At 38.4% G+C, this 16,552-nt stretch overlaps 1 protein-coding gene across 2 annotated transcripts in view; it reads right to left on the minus strand.

The window, feature by feature from the left end:
- Positions 1-16,552, minus strand: part of FRMD3 (FERM domain containing 3) — a 139,668-nt gene that overhangs the window by 20,047 nt on the left and 103,069 nt on the right. For both annotated transcript variants that reach the window (XM_074570364.1, XM_074570365.1), the window contains 6 exons: positions 10,181-10,268; positions 8,314-8,402; positions 6,128-6,191; positions 5,007-5,095; positions 1,607-1,681; positions 956-1,024 (listed from right to left, as the gene is read on the minus strand). In XM_074570364.1, coding sequence (XP_074426465.1) covers positions 956-1,024; positions 1,607-1,681; positions 5,007-5,095; positions 6,128-6,191; positions 8,314-8,402; positions 10,181-10,268 — 474 coding nt within the window. The remainder of the gene's footprint in view (positions 1-955; positions 1,025-1,606; positions 1,682-5,006; positions 5,096-6,127; positions 6,192-8,313; positions 8,403-10,180; positions 10,269-16,552) is intronic.

Here is a 16,552-nt window from a genome sequence, read left to right on the forward strand (position 1 = left end):
TGTTCTCAGTTAACACATTCTTGGCTGTCACTTACTCCATTTTTAAATGTAATCTGCAAAAGTATGCTCAAAAGCATCCCTGCATGGCCTTACTATTACTATTCCTATTCATAGTACGGCTGGACAACATATTTATAAATATTCGCTGCAAACATATTCCTACCCTTTAGTAAAGACAATCCAATTTTCTCACAAATATAGATGGAATAGCCATATTCTACTAAAAATAGAGGAAACACACAGCCCCTGCCCCTGAAAAAAATCACAATAAAAATAGGGATATGGCTGTAGAATGTCCAGAAAGTTAAGTAACCCTTTAAAAAAGTTTTTAAATAGCTTTTTCCTGCTGGCCACTTTCTTGTCTTCCAAAGGACTTTAATTAGGTTCTTATCAATTTTCACTGTCACTACAATGAGTGATAAGGACCAGAAAGTATTAATTGGATTGCAAAGTCCAGCTGCTTATTTCTAATAAACCAAATCTTTTTTCCCCCAAAAAAAAGATTCTCTGGTCTTTTTTCTCTTTACTGAATGAAATTCTTGATTTTTAATCTGACTATCAAGTATACCTTAAAACATACCCATATGCATAGACAAACTGGAATATTTCAAAACTGGGCAAGAACTAGGAACGAAATGAGAATGTGCTTTTCTGTCAGGATCATGTAATAACAGTCTATGTCATAATGCAGAAAATAATACAAACTACTTATCTGACAGATTGATTAAATACAGCTTTCAAGCAGCATAGATTAAGTTCCCTTGTGTGGGAGACAATATGCTATTGTCAGAATTTTGTAACACTGGCAACACATATTTCCCAAGGCTTGCATGCCTCATTGTGGAAGCTCAGAATGACAGCCATCACACCTCACAGTAAACGAAAGGTAATTTCTTTGTAGAGAACAATAATCCTCCTTAGTCCTTAAACTTCAATATTGAATGTAAAGACATACCTGTGAACTTCAGGAGGTTCCCTCTGGATTTTAGAGCTTGCCTCCACAACCTCTTTGGCTACTTTTCCACTGCATTAAAACATGAAATAAATATTCAAGCAAATACTAAGATGAGCCATTACATGCCAGGCACTATACATATACGAACAATGAAGTAACATTCAAAAGAAGAAAATAAGAAGGCAAAAAAAAAAAAAAAATCTCATGTAGTGGATATATAATGTCAAGGATGCAAAATTCTGCTGACTGCTTGTCTGCAAAGCTGCTGAAGAAAAAGCAACCTTTTGCAGCAGAATGCTAGGAGTGGGACTGGACTGTCTCATAATGCTCCCCTGGTCCAGAGTTGCCCAGTTACAGGGGGCACGCAGTCTCTACACTTGCGATGCATCCTTGTTTTTACAGAAACAGCACCAAAAATGGAGCCCTATTCTGGTGAACCTGCTCTTTGACAGAAGTCTGCATGAAGCCTCCAGTTTATTTTGTAAGTGACACTATAGAAGAGACAACAGAAAGTCTTTTGAATCCTGATGTGGATTAGGTGTGAACAGATCCTCAAGAAGGAAAAGCCCTCAATTTGCATTAAGTAATTACTGAAGGTTTCTCTTACTTTCTTAAATGGTTTACCATGAAAAACGAACAGCAAACACCCACCTATATCGAAATCTACTGCCTTTAAAAAATATCTTGCTGCTGGACATGGTCTTGATCTGGCTGGATTTTGCATACCTTTAAGAAAAAGAACAGAGGCCATCACATTTTCAGCACAGAAGGAACCTGATAAGCAAAAATGAACAAGGCTAATTACAAGCTTTGTTATTTTTATACCACAAAGTAATATTCAGTAATTGGGCTTTCCAACTTTTTAAAGGCCTTTATACAATCTAGAACATAAAGCATACATAAAACAACTCAGACAGCACAGAATGACTGAACATAAAACAAGTGATTACCTGTGTAGGAAAGCAAGAAAATTAAACGCTGACACTTGCTGCTTCTCTAGGGACTTTCATTCACAGGATGACGGGAAAACTGTGGTACACCAAAAGCCCCTAGGACATGTTTGCCCTAATACCACCTTGTTTGTGGGAAGATACGGCTATTTCCACTTTCCCACTACCAAAGCAGTGAAATAATACAGAAGTGGTAACACTTGTCTCCAAAAGTAGTTGCATTTCTGATGTCTCTATACTGTCAACTTCTTAGTAGCTTATGTCATATCCTACTGCTTCTCTCTAATCATGAAGTACACAGCATCCTTTTATCACAGTCCTTTAGCACAAAGACATGGAAGACTACCTCAGACACACCATCTCCTTGATGTTCTCTGCTTTCAAAATGGCAAATTGATTTCATATCAAGTCTCTCATTCCCAGACCCTAGTAGACAATCTTCTATGATTTGTATCTGCTTGAAAATAATCACAACGGTCAACCCCGAGCCTGTATCAAGACAGGACTAAAGCTCTGTTATTTCAAGAAATGCCAAGATATCATGACCTTTTCTTAAATTCCAAGTCTCAAGCTCTTCTGAGCAGAGGAGAGGACCAAATCTAATTAAGGCAAAGTATCATTATCATTAATTACTTATACAACCTGGCAACATCTGTTCTAATCTGATTAGAATACCTTAGTTATCATAGAGAACATAAACAGGATTTATCTAATGCTGTTAAGTAACTAACAGTCCACACTATACAGCTCAGTTTCTCTGAAATGTATGAAAACTTTCACTGTTTCAAAACTACTATCGTAAGCCTTTATTTACAGATTGCTTTGGCTTCAGTTTCATGTTTGGAAGATTGCTACTATTTTTCTGCACTCCACATATTAACCATTACTATTTTCCAATCTATCAGTCGGGTTCCTCTGTATTGAATATCACTACCAATCTTCATTTTACTAAAATAGTCCTCTTTTAGGACCCAACAAAATTGAAACAGGTGAGTATAATTTCAAGAACTCATGCTAAGGAAATAACCACACAGTAGTACACTGAAGACATTTGGAAAGTAAAAAAAAAAAAAAAAAAAAAAATAGAAGCAGTCTTGCAGATACCAAAGTCAGAGAAGAAGGAGGGGAGGAGATGCTCCAGGTGCCACGGCAGAGACTACCCTGCAGCCTGTGGAGAAGACCATGGTGGAGTAGGCTGTCCCCCTGCAGCCCATGGAACACCATGCCAGAGCAGATATCCAGGCTGCAGCCAACGGAGGACCCTGCACTATGGCAGGTGGACATGTCCTTAGGGAAGCTGCAGCCCTTGGAGAGCCTGCACAGGAGCTCACTCCTGGCAATTGTGGCCCATGGAGAGGAACCCATGCTGCAGCTGGTTTATCTGGAAGGACTGTAGCCCATGGGGAGGACCCATGCTGGAGCTGTTTGTGAAGGACACTGGAGCAGGGGAAAGGTATGAGGAGGAAAGAAAAGCAGCAGAGAGAAACTGCTGTGAACTGACTGCAACCCCCATTAACCACCTCCCTGTCCCGCTCAGGGCAAGGAGAGCATAGAGGAGTCAGGAATGAAGGAGTGAAGTTGAGCCTGGGAAGAAACAGGGGAGGGGTGCTTTTAGTTTTGTCTCTATTGACATTTGAAAATAGAGTACGAAGGTGAGAAACAAATTAAATCAACCTTCCCCAAGTCAAGTCTGTTTTGCCCATGACAGTAATTCAAAAGCAATCTTTATCACAACCCATGAGTTTTTTTGTCTTATTTTCTCCTCTTGACCTGCCGAGAAGAAGAAGTGAGAGAGCAGATGGGTGGGCTTCTGGCACCCAATCAAGGCCAAACCCAAATAGTTAATATTGCAACCATTTTACAATTAGAGCAGAGAGATGATACTCCTGTGAGTCTCCCTCAGACATCTTTACTTCGAGCACTAATTTCTCTCCTTTGGGTGGGAATTGTTTCCAATTCCCTGAATTTTTTTCTAGTAACATAAAATAAAACAGCTGAAACACCATGCACTATTTTCCTACTTACATGTACTTTCAATGGAAAACACTTTCTAATAATATTTTTATTAATTCAGTCCCAAGCACAGTCGATATTAACATAGAGAATTAACAGCTGTATTCTGCTAGCTCATATTTCCTGCTTCTTCATTGAATATATCAATTGAATAGATTATATTGATATATTATTGTATCAGTGTTGAAATGAAAGAAGGAATCTTCTCCAAAATAAAGCAGATCATTAACATCCACGTTAGAAAACACATTCTTCCTCCTTAGTCATTACTTACCCTTATAGCAGCCCCCTGGTTTTGTTATGCTCCAACACAAAACCAATATTTTTTATAAAATGTGCAAGATGCTGTAAGGAGAGACTAAGTAGCAAGAATAAAATCTGCATGCCTGAAGGGAAGTGTCAATAGACAGATCTAACAAAGTCAACGGAGGGCAGAAAAACCACATAAGGGCCTTTTAACGAGGAATTATTTTCAGGCTCTCTTTTAGGGAACAGGGAGGAAGATACTCCTTTTTCCTTGTCAATTTACAGGCTTTTTTTTAAAAAAACAAAACAAAACAAAACAAAACAACAACAAGATGGCCGGCATCTTTCAAAATGTATCTAAGAATATTTTCTTTTTTTTTTAATCATTGAGAGATTTTTTTTTTTTTTTCAATCAGCTCTTACTAAACCTTGGATTTCAAGTGGGAGAACATTACCTACCGGCAGAAGAACCCAGAGAATCAAGCATAACAGACTGTTTCCTCCATTCTCAAGGTATTCAACAGCTGGGCTAAGATTAATAACTATGTTCCCAAACACAAGTGCAGCACTGTGTCCATCCAACATCTCACACTACAGAGCAGCAAAAGCAGTGTGCTGAACAAAGTGGTATTATTCACTGCCAAAATCCTCCTGCCTCATTCAGATTTTAAACAATTTATAACACTGTCTTGAAATGAAATAATATTCTCCATTAACTTGCGTATTTTCTGTTTGCACTTTGAATTCTGTTAATGAAATGGAACATGTCACATTGAACAATCTTCTACTCACATGCACATTTTTTTACTTTTAGTATACGTAATGACTTCAGGTTTACATACTTGTAAAAAGCCTGGTTCTCCACCCCACACTTCCAAAGATGCTTGCAGGCTGCTGGTGTAGAGGTATGGAATGACAGGACAGCCTTTTTCTAAGTGTAAGGAAAAGAAGGCAAATAGAAGTAATGAAAATGTTGAATTCACAAAGATTGAAGGAGCTGTACCTGATGGCATCACCATGAACTGTATACACTGAAGACCAAGTTTTCCTGTCTAGCCTCAATCCTTGGTTCGCTCACAGAAGCATGACCCATACGTAGCTGATATTTAAATTGCCTGGACAATTGTTTCAGAAATAAAAGGGGATGCTTGGAGGGGGCAGGGAAGATCATATGTACAAGTGGCTTGTAAAATAAATCTGAACCAATGGTCTTCACACCAAAGTCCAAGGAGGAAAGTCTCTATGTTCCATATTCCACATTGCACAGCTGCTGCACTGCTTAGCATCCACTTCTCCCTGTTCCCTGCGTCCTACCATCAAATCCTCCTTGCAACCACACAAACAACCCCTGATACCTCTGGCATTATTTCCTCCCTGCATTTTCTATTCCTTACCTAGATGGCGTCCAAAGCCATAATCTTGGGCTACACCAACCTGCGCTAGGGGAAGAACCGATTATAGCATGCTGCAAACAAAAATCTCTATCATTTCAATGTCAAGAGCCCAACGATAGGACTTCTAACTACCTAGGACAGACTCCAGCCTATTCAGCTGACCAACATTTCAGGAGATGATCGTAGTTAGCCAAAAATACCTCACATTGATCCAGGTATCAATGCCCATCTGAATTTTCACTCACATACAGAAGTCGCTCATGATTTAGAGTGGGTGGGTACAACTTTAGTGCTTTAAAATCCATTAAAACATGACTACACAGATGACCAAAACCACAAGCTATCAACAAAGTGCTGCATGAATGTTAAGTGGGAAATGTCTCAACCCTTTGCAAACTAGACATTCTTTTGACAACAGCAATATTCACATTCACTCGTATTCTATATTTTAGTTAGAATATGAAGTACAACTATTGATTGTTCAGAAGTTCGTTTAGTTAAAACATGATGTTACATTTCAGTTGACTCTAAACCAAACACAGCAATTCTGTAAAAATATTAAACCTGACCTCTTTCTGAGCTCCAAACACATAAAAAGTCTTCCCTTCAAATTTCAATTTATAGACATCACACCTAGAAAGAGAAAAAATCATTTAAGTATAGGAAAAATAGATCTACAGGTAAGGAAAGCAACTTGCATGCAAGTTTTCCTGATTCCCAAAGTCAAGCAGGTTGTCAAATGTAAGACTTCAACAGAAATCTTATAACCGTTAGCATAAAAGCATGTAATATTCTAACTTTCTTTAAAGCAGAGAACATAAGCCCAGAGTATTTCTTTTACATCCCTATGCTCCTTCAAAGAATTAACTTTGGCTGATGGAAAATGAAAAGGAAATTAAAAGTAGGCAGCAGCTTTTGTTTACATTCTATTTATTACACTGTTTGTAATTCCTCTTATATCTTAAAATCTCGGAACATCTAATGTAATTAAGTTGCGGGAAAGACAATACTCTTAGCCTGCATATGTTGCATAAGAAGGCATACCATTTTCTAGATGCAGGCACTTTTTACCAGCAGTATCTTATCTCCGTCCTTATTTATTTATGGTTTCATATCACAGACCTTAGTAACAGACTACATACGGACAGAACGCAACAGGAAGAAACAGAAAATGTTTGACAGCACTTATTACTGGGGCCTTCTGAGTTTCAAACCTTGATGAATGTCAAAAATGTCAAAATTTAATTTAACCAAGTTTGAAAGCACAACCTACATATGGAATAGCAGTGCAGCAGATAAAGGCAATGTGATGCCTCAGCTTAAATTGTAACAGAAATTTTGTCAATACCACAGCTAAAATAGAGACACTGTGGTTTTTCATAAACTTCTCTAAAAATTTGGATGTTAGATGGTTGAAATGGGAACAACTCTGGAGGCAAGAACAATGCCATCCTGGAAACTTTATAACAAGAGTTTTGCTTTAACGTTAAAAAACAACAAAAAATCATTCTAGCTGAGCAAATTTTTCCATTAAAAAGGAAATCTCCAATATGAGATTTGGATTTTTGCTATGTAGTGTGAATTTCAGACAATATCAGTTAAAGCTACTAGCATTCGCTTCTAGGTCTCAGAAATGAAAAGAGCAGTACATGGTGTTCAGTTAAATCTCAGCAGATTGACCTTCCACTGGCCAATGTAACACTGAGACAGCTTAATGGCTTTTCCTCTATCACTATTTCATCTTGTATCTGGTTTACATGCCAACAGACTAAATGAATACACCAAGAAACTAAGTGCCGTGAAGCTCATTTCCCACAGCATGGTGGATATGTGCTTGGCAAGTGCTACTCTTACAGTTACACTGTCCTTACGCTAAAAGCACAAACCACCAAAGCGCTGTGACTAGGGATACCTGAAATTAACCCTCGGGAAACTACAGCACAAATCCAGGATCACAAATGGATGGTATTTGACAGACGCATCCCCAGGGCTCCACATGTAACTGAATCGTACACTGGCTTTGCACCTCTGAGGTGGGTTCAAATGCCATTTATCGATGCCTGAGCATGACTGCGCTCACTCGGCACCACACTGCTGAGGGCACGGCCCTCACGGTGCTCTTACACCACCGGCAGGAGATCACTTTTACCTCTCTCTCAAATTTGGCTGAGGCTGCTCAATTAACTCAAATGTCTCACAGAAGCAAAAAAGGAAAGCAAAACCAGATAAACCAAGGACAATGATGTAAGTGTCCACTTCTTAAAAAAAGAATCTAAAAAATAAAAATCCAAAGGCATTCTCACCTCCTCTTCTGCTTACCAAGCACATTGTTTTATGGTTTTCAAAGTGAGGTTAGTTAAGTGAGGAAATAGCAACATTTCCAAGAGTTACAAATAAAGATGCAGGTGGAGTCTTGGAAACTCTTCCCGCTGTCTCTGCCAATACGACTCACTGGTGATTTACAGCACAGTTGAAAAATCAACTTACTCAATTCTAGCACTTGTGCATTATGTTCACTAATGTACCCTGTGGAATAATTTTCACTGGAGGAAGAATGAGACACAATTATTATTATTCTACTTCTCATCTAAGATCCTTTAAAACAGAAACATGATGGGGCAAGAGAAGGAACGTTCATGTAGTTCACCTTAAAGACAACAAATGCAGGTGAAGATAGTAGGAAGAAGGGAAGACACAGGAGAAATGACTCTTGCATATTAATCTAACCTTACTTCACATTTCACACTTTGCTTACCATTTCAACAAATGAATTCTTTTATTCCCCTGGAACACTACAAATCCTGCAGCTGTGAATCCTAAAAATGTCGTTGTCCCCATTGAGTCCTTGAAAGAGAAAAAAGAAATATAATTTCCCCCTCATGCAGTGACACATTTCTTACTGATAGCATGAATTGTCACTCCACTATAGATTACCTCTATTTTACTCTCCTTTTCGAAATAAATTTTGCCTTCAAATTGTACACTTATAAAGAACAAAGACTGCTCTTGGCAACACAGGTCTTATTTATTTCTAGCCATTTAACTGAGTAACAGCACCCTATTCTTTGTTTCTGTCTACCTGTAATTGATGACAACAGGAAATCCTTAGGTATACTTACTAGTGTTGTTGAAAACATACTTTTGTGTATGTCCCATTCTTAACGTGCTGACTAACTACAAACCAGTGACTCATATCTCCTTCAACACTAGTATTTTTTAAGATCTGACAATACATTTTCCTCTGCGAGATGTTGTGTTGGAAGTACTGCTAACAGTCAGCATTTACTGCAATAAGCAAGTACTTGAGTGCAAACCACAACCTACAGTGTTACTTGCCTTTCAAATAGGAATGACTGTTTTTTAAATTTTTAATTCCACAATAAAAGTTCTGGCTCACAGTTTTTGAGCTACGATTCAGGTCAGTTTTGTATCAACTGGATTTCCTGTCCATCCCAAGTTCCAGACCCTCACCTTGCTAAAGCTTGTCAACCTTATTGTGCCTCATGTTCCACCAATAAAATATGGGGGAACAGACACAGTGATGCTTCTGGGGTAGCAGCCACAGCACTGGAAGGAGCACGTTATAAGGAGCCAGAGAAGGACTTTGCTTTGCAGTTCACTTACAGAAGACCAAATAGTTTTCCTTAAGCATGGGCTGTGAACCCCTGAATGCCCCCACACTACAAGCCCCGCCACACAGGTGAAGAGGAAATTTTGAGCCAGTTTTGATTCTGTCCTAAATGCCGACGTAAGACTCTGGGATGCCCTCTGAAACTCTGCAGTGTAGTTTCAAACTAAAGTTTACCAAGTTGCTGACTTCACTGAGCTCTGAACCAGTCCCTGTGTTTCACACAGCACCACTACTCCTAGAAAAGTACATAGGAAATCTGACGCAGCTCTGTGTTAGAGCTGACTGTTTAAGGGCGCCCGCCACCAAATGAGATGATATACAAGCCAAAGTAACATCTGCAGTTAAAACATACATAGGTAACGCTAAAAACAAGCACTGCAGATTTTCCAGATAAAACCAAGTAATTAAAAATGCAGGTGTAAGGGATTTTCACAATTGGTAACTAAATTCACTTTCTCATAGAGAACCACAAAACAGCAAAATGGAGGAATATGCAAATGTGTATCTGGTTCTCCCCTCTGTACAATTGGTTTGCTGTTCTTCCTAAGATTTGCATATTTTGATGGTCTTCCAAAAACTAATCTGCCAAGGACTAAAAGTTTGTTGCATCTTCTGGACAAGAATAATGCTGAATCCTAAAAACCTTGCCAAACATAAAATATTTCACACTTGGAGTATTTAGAGAAACCTTTGTATTAAATGCAAAGATATTATGAAGTATAATCAAAGCTTTTGTTACGATACTGTACTACATTCTGCTATGATGCTTTGCTTCCTCTGAAGAGACCTTTCCTTTGATGCAGAAATGACAAGCAGTCTATGTTCCTCCAAGGCTTAAAAGTAATATGCAGTTCCAGGGTAAGTTCCTTTATAAACTACCCCCTATTTATGCCTGGATAAAAACCAGAGATAAATCAATTCAATTAATGGCTTTTTACTAAATATTAGTGAAAAGAACATTTTATTAAATGATAGCAAAAATAACTATTACCTTGCAAGGATGAGGATCAACACCGTAAGTTTCCAAGGAATATGCTTTCAGGAGCAAGTTAAATTCAGCAACCGCTGGGCTCTGACCTCTGAAATTACATAAGAAATAGTAATTTGCCAGTAAAAGGAAAACAGGAGAAAAAGACTTTTTGACTGGAGAGTTTAAATGCCTAAAAAAGGAGGAAAGAAAAGTTCTTATTGAAATACAACCTATCTCAACCATGTTCTGTTTATAATATAAAGATAGAAAACTTTTCGCATGTTTTCTCCTGCTGAATTGTACAGTGTCAGATGTTTTCAGGTAAATTCTGTTTTTTTCTCAATCCTGAGATAACAACGCGTTATGCAGTTAACCAGAGTTATCTAATATCCTGCAAGTATTTGCTGTCTTTTGATATACACGCACATCCGCCTGAATATGATATAAACCTCAGCATCTTTTTTCCACAAACTCTTGCTGCCCAACTCATTTAAAAGAATTGTGCGTATTAACAAACATTCCTTCCAGCACAGGGTATAAACACAGCAATCATATTACACTGTCTACTCAGATGCATGCCTAATTATAGCAGTGCCTGTTACCATCATGATAGTTCAGGAACGGTCAGCATTTCCATTATATGCTCCTATTTTTAGGGTGTCTATAATCAACCATGAATATACACTAAAGCCTGAAACATGGCATGCAAGAATTGAGTTCTAAAGTAAGTTCTACTGTTTGACTTTTGCTCTTCTAACTCCTGCCATTGCAATAAGCTGTAACACAGATTTACAATGCCTGTTTATCAGTGACCTGTTACAAGTATTATTTTATTCATGCATTTGCATGACTAGAGTATGTGATTCTGATAGATAATATGGTTTTGTGACAATAAGCAGTGCTTGGGACCCTTAGAAAGCCAGGCCTCACAAATGCTTCTCATGAAAATTATCCAAAAAACGAGCCATAGACAAATCTTCAAAGAACATAGCAATAGTCATACTTTATCTTACCCCTGCATTTTGGAGTCCAGTCTTACACTGTGAGCAAAGGCACTTGGGAATTGGCATTTAAAAACTGCTCTGTGCACCGGTGTAGAATAATTGCCCTGTAAGTCTGTTATCCCCCAGTAGCTAGAAACCAACAAGCATTGACATACAAGATTCAGTATCCAGTCCAAAGTTCAGTTTAACAATTAAGACAATGCCTAGCATGTTTGTGGATGTCAAATCCTACTTTGAACCTACCAAGTTGATGCCCTGGGGCAATGCAAGTGTCAACAACCTTTTCTGTTATATGGTTTTAACTCATGCTCGTTTGTACTTCACTGCTCATCGTCTCCCAGTCAATGCCACGATACTTCCTTGGCTTCTTCCATACGCCTTTTGGTCCTCCTTGATACTACACTATTTGCACTTTATTTCAGATCACATTTTTGTTGACGTTCAGCTTTCAAAAAATAAAACCCACACAAGATTAGAGAAGAAGGGCCCATATTCCTCCTCCTTTTTTTTGGTCTCTTTCTCACCACTTTCCAATGGAGAACATGTACCAAGTGGAACACCAAAATTTACAAATGTGCATTTACACAGCTAAATATTTAAGGGGAAGACAGCATGAAAGCAGCAAACAAACCAAAAATGCTTATTTTGCCCCATCAACTTCCTGATGGCTTTACTAAACTGGTTTTCTCCCTTTTCGATACTAATAAATCACAGCTTTAAGTGTAATCACAACTGTAAGACCATAAATGAGACTTAAATAGGCCAAAACTTTGCTTCATGTACCAACTCAACCGCACAGGACAGAAGTAATTAACTAACTTGACCTAAATTACTTAGAACACTTACGCTGCATAGTGAAAAGCCAAAACAGATGGTTCCATTGCTTATTGGAAACTGGGCCTTACAGAAAAATAAGATCATAAAATGCGTCCTTTTACCACTTCCTGTTGCTGCTGGTACAAAGGAAAGTAGTCAGTCTTCTGGCTTGAAGGGACCGAAAGGCGACAAAGCATTTGGAACTATGTGATTTGGGGGTCTGGGCATTTCCAAAAGGGGAAATAATATTAAATTGCAATTATTAAAGTAAAGAGGCACATTAAACAAGATTAGCATGCCCTTCTCATCTATAGTTTCACCTTCTGAAACTAAGCTGTCTTTGTGCACATCAAGTGGAACAAGCTGCGATACTTGAATAAAAAGCAGAAGACATGGACAAGTTTGATCTTATCAGATTACAGGCTAATCAAATGCCTACTGTGCAAAGCCTTAAAAGAACATCACAAAGCAGAATAGTCAAGGGCAATATCAAATGAAAAAATCCTCATTCATCCCTTATCAAGGGATTAATATTCAAGCCTTGATAATACGCTGTTCATCTGTAACTTAGCAATGAAATTTTCCTTACTAAATAAAAATGTAACTGTAGCAAATCCTATCAGCAAAGAAAAGTCCACATTTTATCAATTACTGATTTAACATAAGATATGCCTATGCCTTTGATTGGTTTTGTTAAAAAGCCTTTAAGCTTTCCACGTGCAATAAACAACCTTACAGAAAAATTTATAGAGTTTCCTCACTTATGCAAGTGTTTTAACTAATGTCTCTTACAGTGGAAAAACAGGTAATATTTAGACAATGCATTTTTGCTGTTTTATAACTCAGTCCTCTCAGGAAAGTCAGGTGTCTCTCAGTGCATCAACTCCTTTTGACCTTATATGACTTCCCAAATTTTTCAGTATGTGTTCAGCATTAAATGGAAGTTGTATTCCCTTTCTATATGTTGCAGCCACTGTAGCACCCAGGTGCAGCGTGACAAAGGTTTTTGAACAGGACCAGTAAAAGAAACCACTATACAGAAAGGTTTCTGTATGCTATATAAACAATAAAATGTGGATTACTTGTGAAATTAGAGCTCCACAGTTATTAGCTACGAATTAATGACTCAATCTAGGAATCAATCAATGTAAAACTTCCTAATAAAATTTTAATGAAATAAAAGCTTTAATAGAAGATTGAGAAGTCTTCAAAATGCTCTGTTTTTCCCTTTAGGCTCAAAAGAAGTACGCACTAGAGTATGTACAAGCTCTTTTTATTTCCCACAGGGCCCCCAACTCTGAAGCACTTCAAAGGCCAGGAAACTCAATAGGGAATACTTCCAGGGTGTGCCACAGCAATGATCTACTTGTTTTGCTGTCTGCCCACATGAATTCACTCTAGAATTTTCTCCCCTTCATACCTTTCCTTTGAGGTATGATACGAACTGAAATAGTGAAACCTAGTGAAAGCCAAGGATGAGATTAACTCAGGAGTAAGCATTAATTCATTCTAACAAACAGGGAAGACTATGCAGCAATAACAGCAAAGAAAAAGCATTTTCAGTCCTGTTCTCAGATTCTTGCTTCCTGAGTGACACTAGTGAAGTCACTTCATCTGTGTTCTCTGCTTCTCTTACTGACTAATAAAGTGCTGTGAGATACTACTATTAACATACTACTGCTAATAATAAAAGGCATAATTATTGGCCACCCTTTTGCTTCATCTCTATGTCAAAGTTACTTGCTGCACAATACAATAGCAATACTGTACTTGAGCATGCCCCATGTACAATTAATTTCCGGTATTTATGGTCTGTAGGGTGTTTCAATGTAATTAATTCAAAGAATAAATAAGTATGTACATAATGGCTGGCCTCTACTTTATGTATTCACCTCCACGTAAATCAGGGAAAATTATCAGCCATAAAGCTTTAAATAACATAGACTCAGTCTCCACCAAACACCCCTTACCCTGCCCTGCAACTGTGGACATACTTCGCTGCAGTCTCAGGAGAGACCACAGTGACTGTTTCAAGAAGCACCTCCATCTATGAAATATTCTCCTTCGTATATCCCAGATCTTAGGCCAGACATCAGATCTGGGATATCCAGATCTGATGTCCGGCATAAGATCTGGGATATAAGAAGAGGATTATTAGCAGAACAGGGTTACCTGGGTTTCCTTTTAACCTAAAAAAAAAGCCAGAATTCTGCATAAAGCATCAAACCATTTAGCTACACCATATACTGACTGCCGGACCGCTTAACACATGGCTGAGATTTTGCTGTTGTTTCTTCAAATAATTTTACAGGTGGTTGAGACTTCAATTGCTACACAATTATAGTGCTAAAGGTCTTGAGAAACTTTTACTTTTCCTTTAATCGCAGAAGATTTTGGCAGACTGTGGAGATGTTTTTAAATGCAGTCTGTCTGCTCGTATTTTTAGTCACGATAAAGGTGCTAAGGAGGACTACGTGGTACTGAAACACAAATCTGCTACAATCACCAGTGTTTCAGTTGTACTGGAGATGATACCACAACGGCGCTGATAATTTAAAAAAAAAAAAGAGCACTAAATGAAGGCACTGGTAAACGAAATTTTGTTGTAGGCTGTGTCTCAGTTTGTCAGAACAGCGAGAGCAGCCTTTGCACATTGCCCAGGCAGAAGTGCTGCTGGCCTAAGAACTGCCCGGGCCACCAGCAGCAGGGAAGGGAAAAGCTTTAAACGGGTCTGCATATGACTAGAGACCTTATCACCTGACAAGCAGATGAACTGCTGAAATATTCTGGAACATATGAAATTTAGAAAACTGCAAAACACTCAAATATCAATCTTAACTTGTACTGAAAAATTTTCATTTCTCTCAGATAGAATTCTAGGATGAGAAAAACCTGAATAATCAGTTTAAAGCAATAATCAAACTCTTTTACTGAGGCCATTAAATTCGTACAGGTTGAATTTTACACCACGCACGCTGTAATGACATGTGCGACTTACATAACTCCTTCTACCAAAACATTTCAAATTACTTGTGTGCTTCAGAGATCAGGCTGAGATGGTATCTGTGATATCTGTCTTCAGGTATTTGTATTTCAACTTTACTTCATAAATTGATGCAGTGACGCAGACAGCTTTAAGCCTATTCAAGAGGCAGAATACATTTACAGAGCAGATGCAGTTTTAATTTACCTATTATTAATTTAAAATCTGTTCCCACGATACAGAGACATCTACTGAGCCATCTGTTTTTAATATCCCAGTAGGTTAATCTTTCTGGTCCAGACACACCTGGCCCTTAAAGCCTTCTCCCAGATAAAGAAAAGGGAGGGAGGGAGAAAAGGGGAAGAGGAAATGGGTCCTTTCAGCTGATGAAGAAACACCTATATTGTAGAAATTCACACAAACATCCGAATTCAGCAGTATGCTACGTATGCAGAACCTGAATCCAAACCTCACCAGGAGACAGGCAACAACTAGCTCAGTAAAGAAAACAACCACATTTGTGGATCGTGATTACGAGCACTCTTCCCTGGGGGGTGGGAAGTACATGCACATACATACACAAAATAAATCTTTCCTAAAGGTAAAAAATTGTCAATGTTACAATAAAACCAGCTATCTTTTCCAGGTCAAGTAGATTATCCTTTCTACTAAATACTGCTTGGAATTCTCATAAAAAGAAAAATCACAATTATTGATATATCTTTTCAGTTTTTCACTGTATCAGATAGACCACTGGCGAAAGAAGAGGGAAAAGAAACCATGTTTGTCTGTGAAGTTCCTTTCTCCAGGTTATTGCTACAACTGCATCTTCCATTAAAATCATGTTCAGGTAAAGCTGCTCTTCACCATCAAGTTTCTGGCAATACTATCTGTGCCATGCAAACACCAATCCAACAAAGCAGCATCTCACTCTTACCATTTTCTAGTTCATCCAGAATTACAAGTATGGTTCCTTAATTTTTATTAAGCACACTTCTGTAAGAAAAAAATGGTTTAGAAGACCACAGCTTCAAGGAAAGAAACACACACATCACTCTTCAGGGAAAGGACTAGATGACCAGGAGAACTGTTATTTCAAACTTTTGATGAGTATACATTCCAGCCATCTCTCTGATTCAGTCAAATTACACTGATAAGAATTATGGAGTGAAATAATACACCAGGAAACCATAGCAGAATAGAAACAAACAGATTATTCACCTATTACAGCAAACACAATGGCCTTTTAATACAAGATTGCAAATTAGAGAGAATTAGATAATTTTGAAGTTGCAGTGACACGTGCAAACGTACAGCCTGATGGATAACACCAAATGCCTACACTGGGAACCTGTAAATGAGCCAGCATGGGCTATGAAGGCTGAATGAAGAGGACATTCAGCGCAGCCCAGGGCTGTAACGTAGGTGGGTCCCCGAGCAGCTGTCACCACTATCTGCCTGTGAACTACCACTACACATCATCATCCTCCTCAGCTCTCCAAAGTCCTTGATATACTTTGTATAGCTAAGAACTACAAAGACTTTGGCTCCTTAGGCCTGGAAGTCAGCTGTCCCTGCTGTGGCCCAAGT

Source organism: Larus michahellis, chromosome Z (genome assembly GCF_964199755.1).
Source record: "Larus michahellis chromosome Z, bLarMic1.1, whole genome shotgun sequence".
Taxonomy (NCBI): domain Eukaryota; kingdom Metazoa; phylum Chordata; class Aves; order Charadriiformes; family Laridae; genus Larus; species Larus michahellis.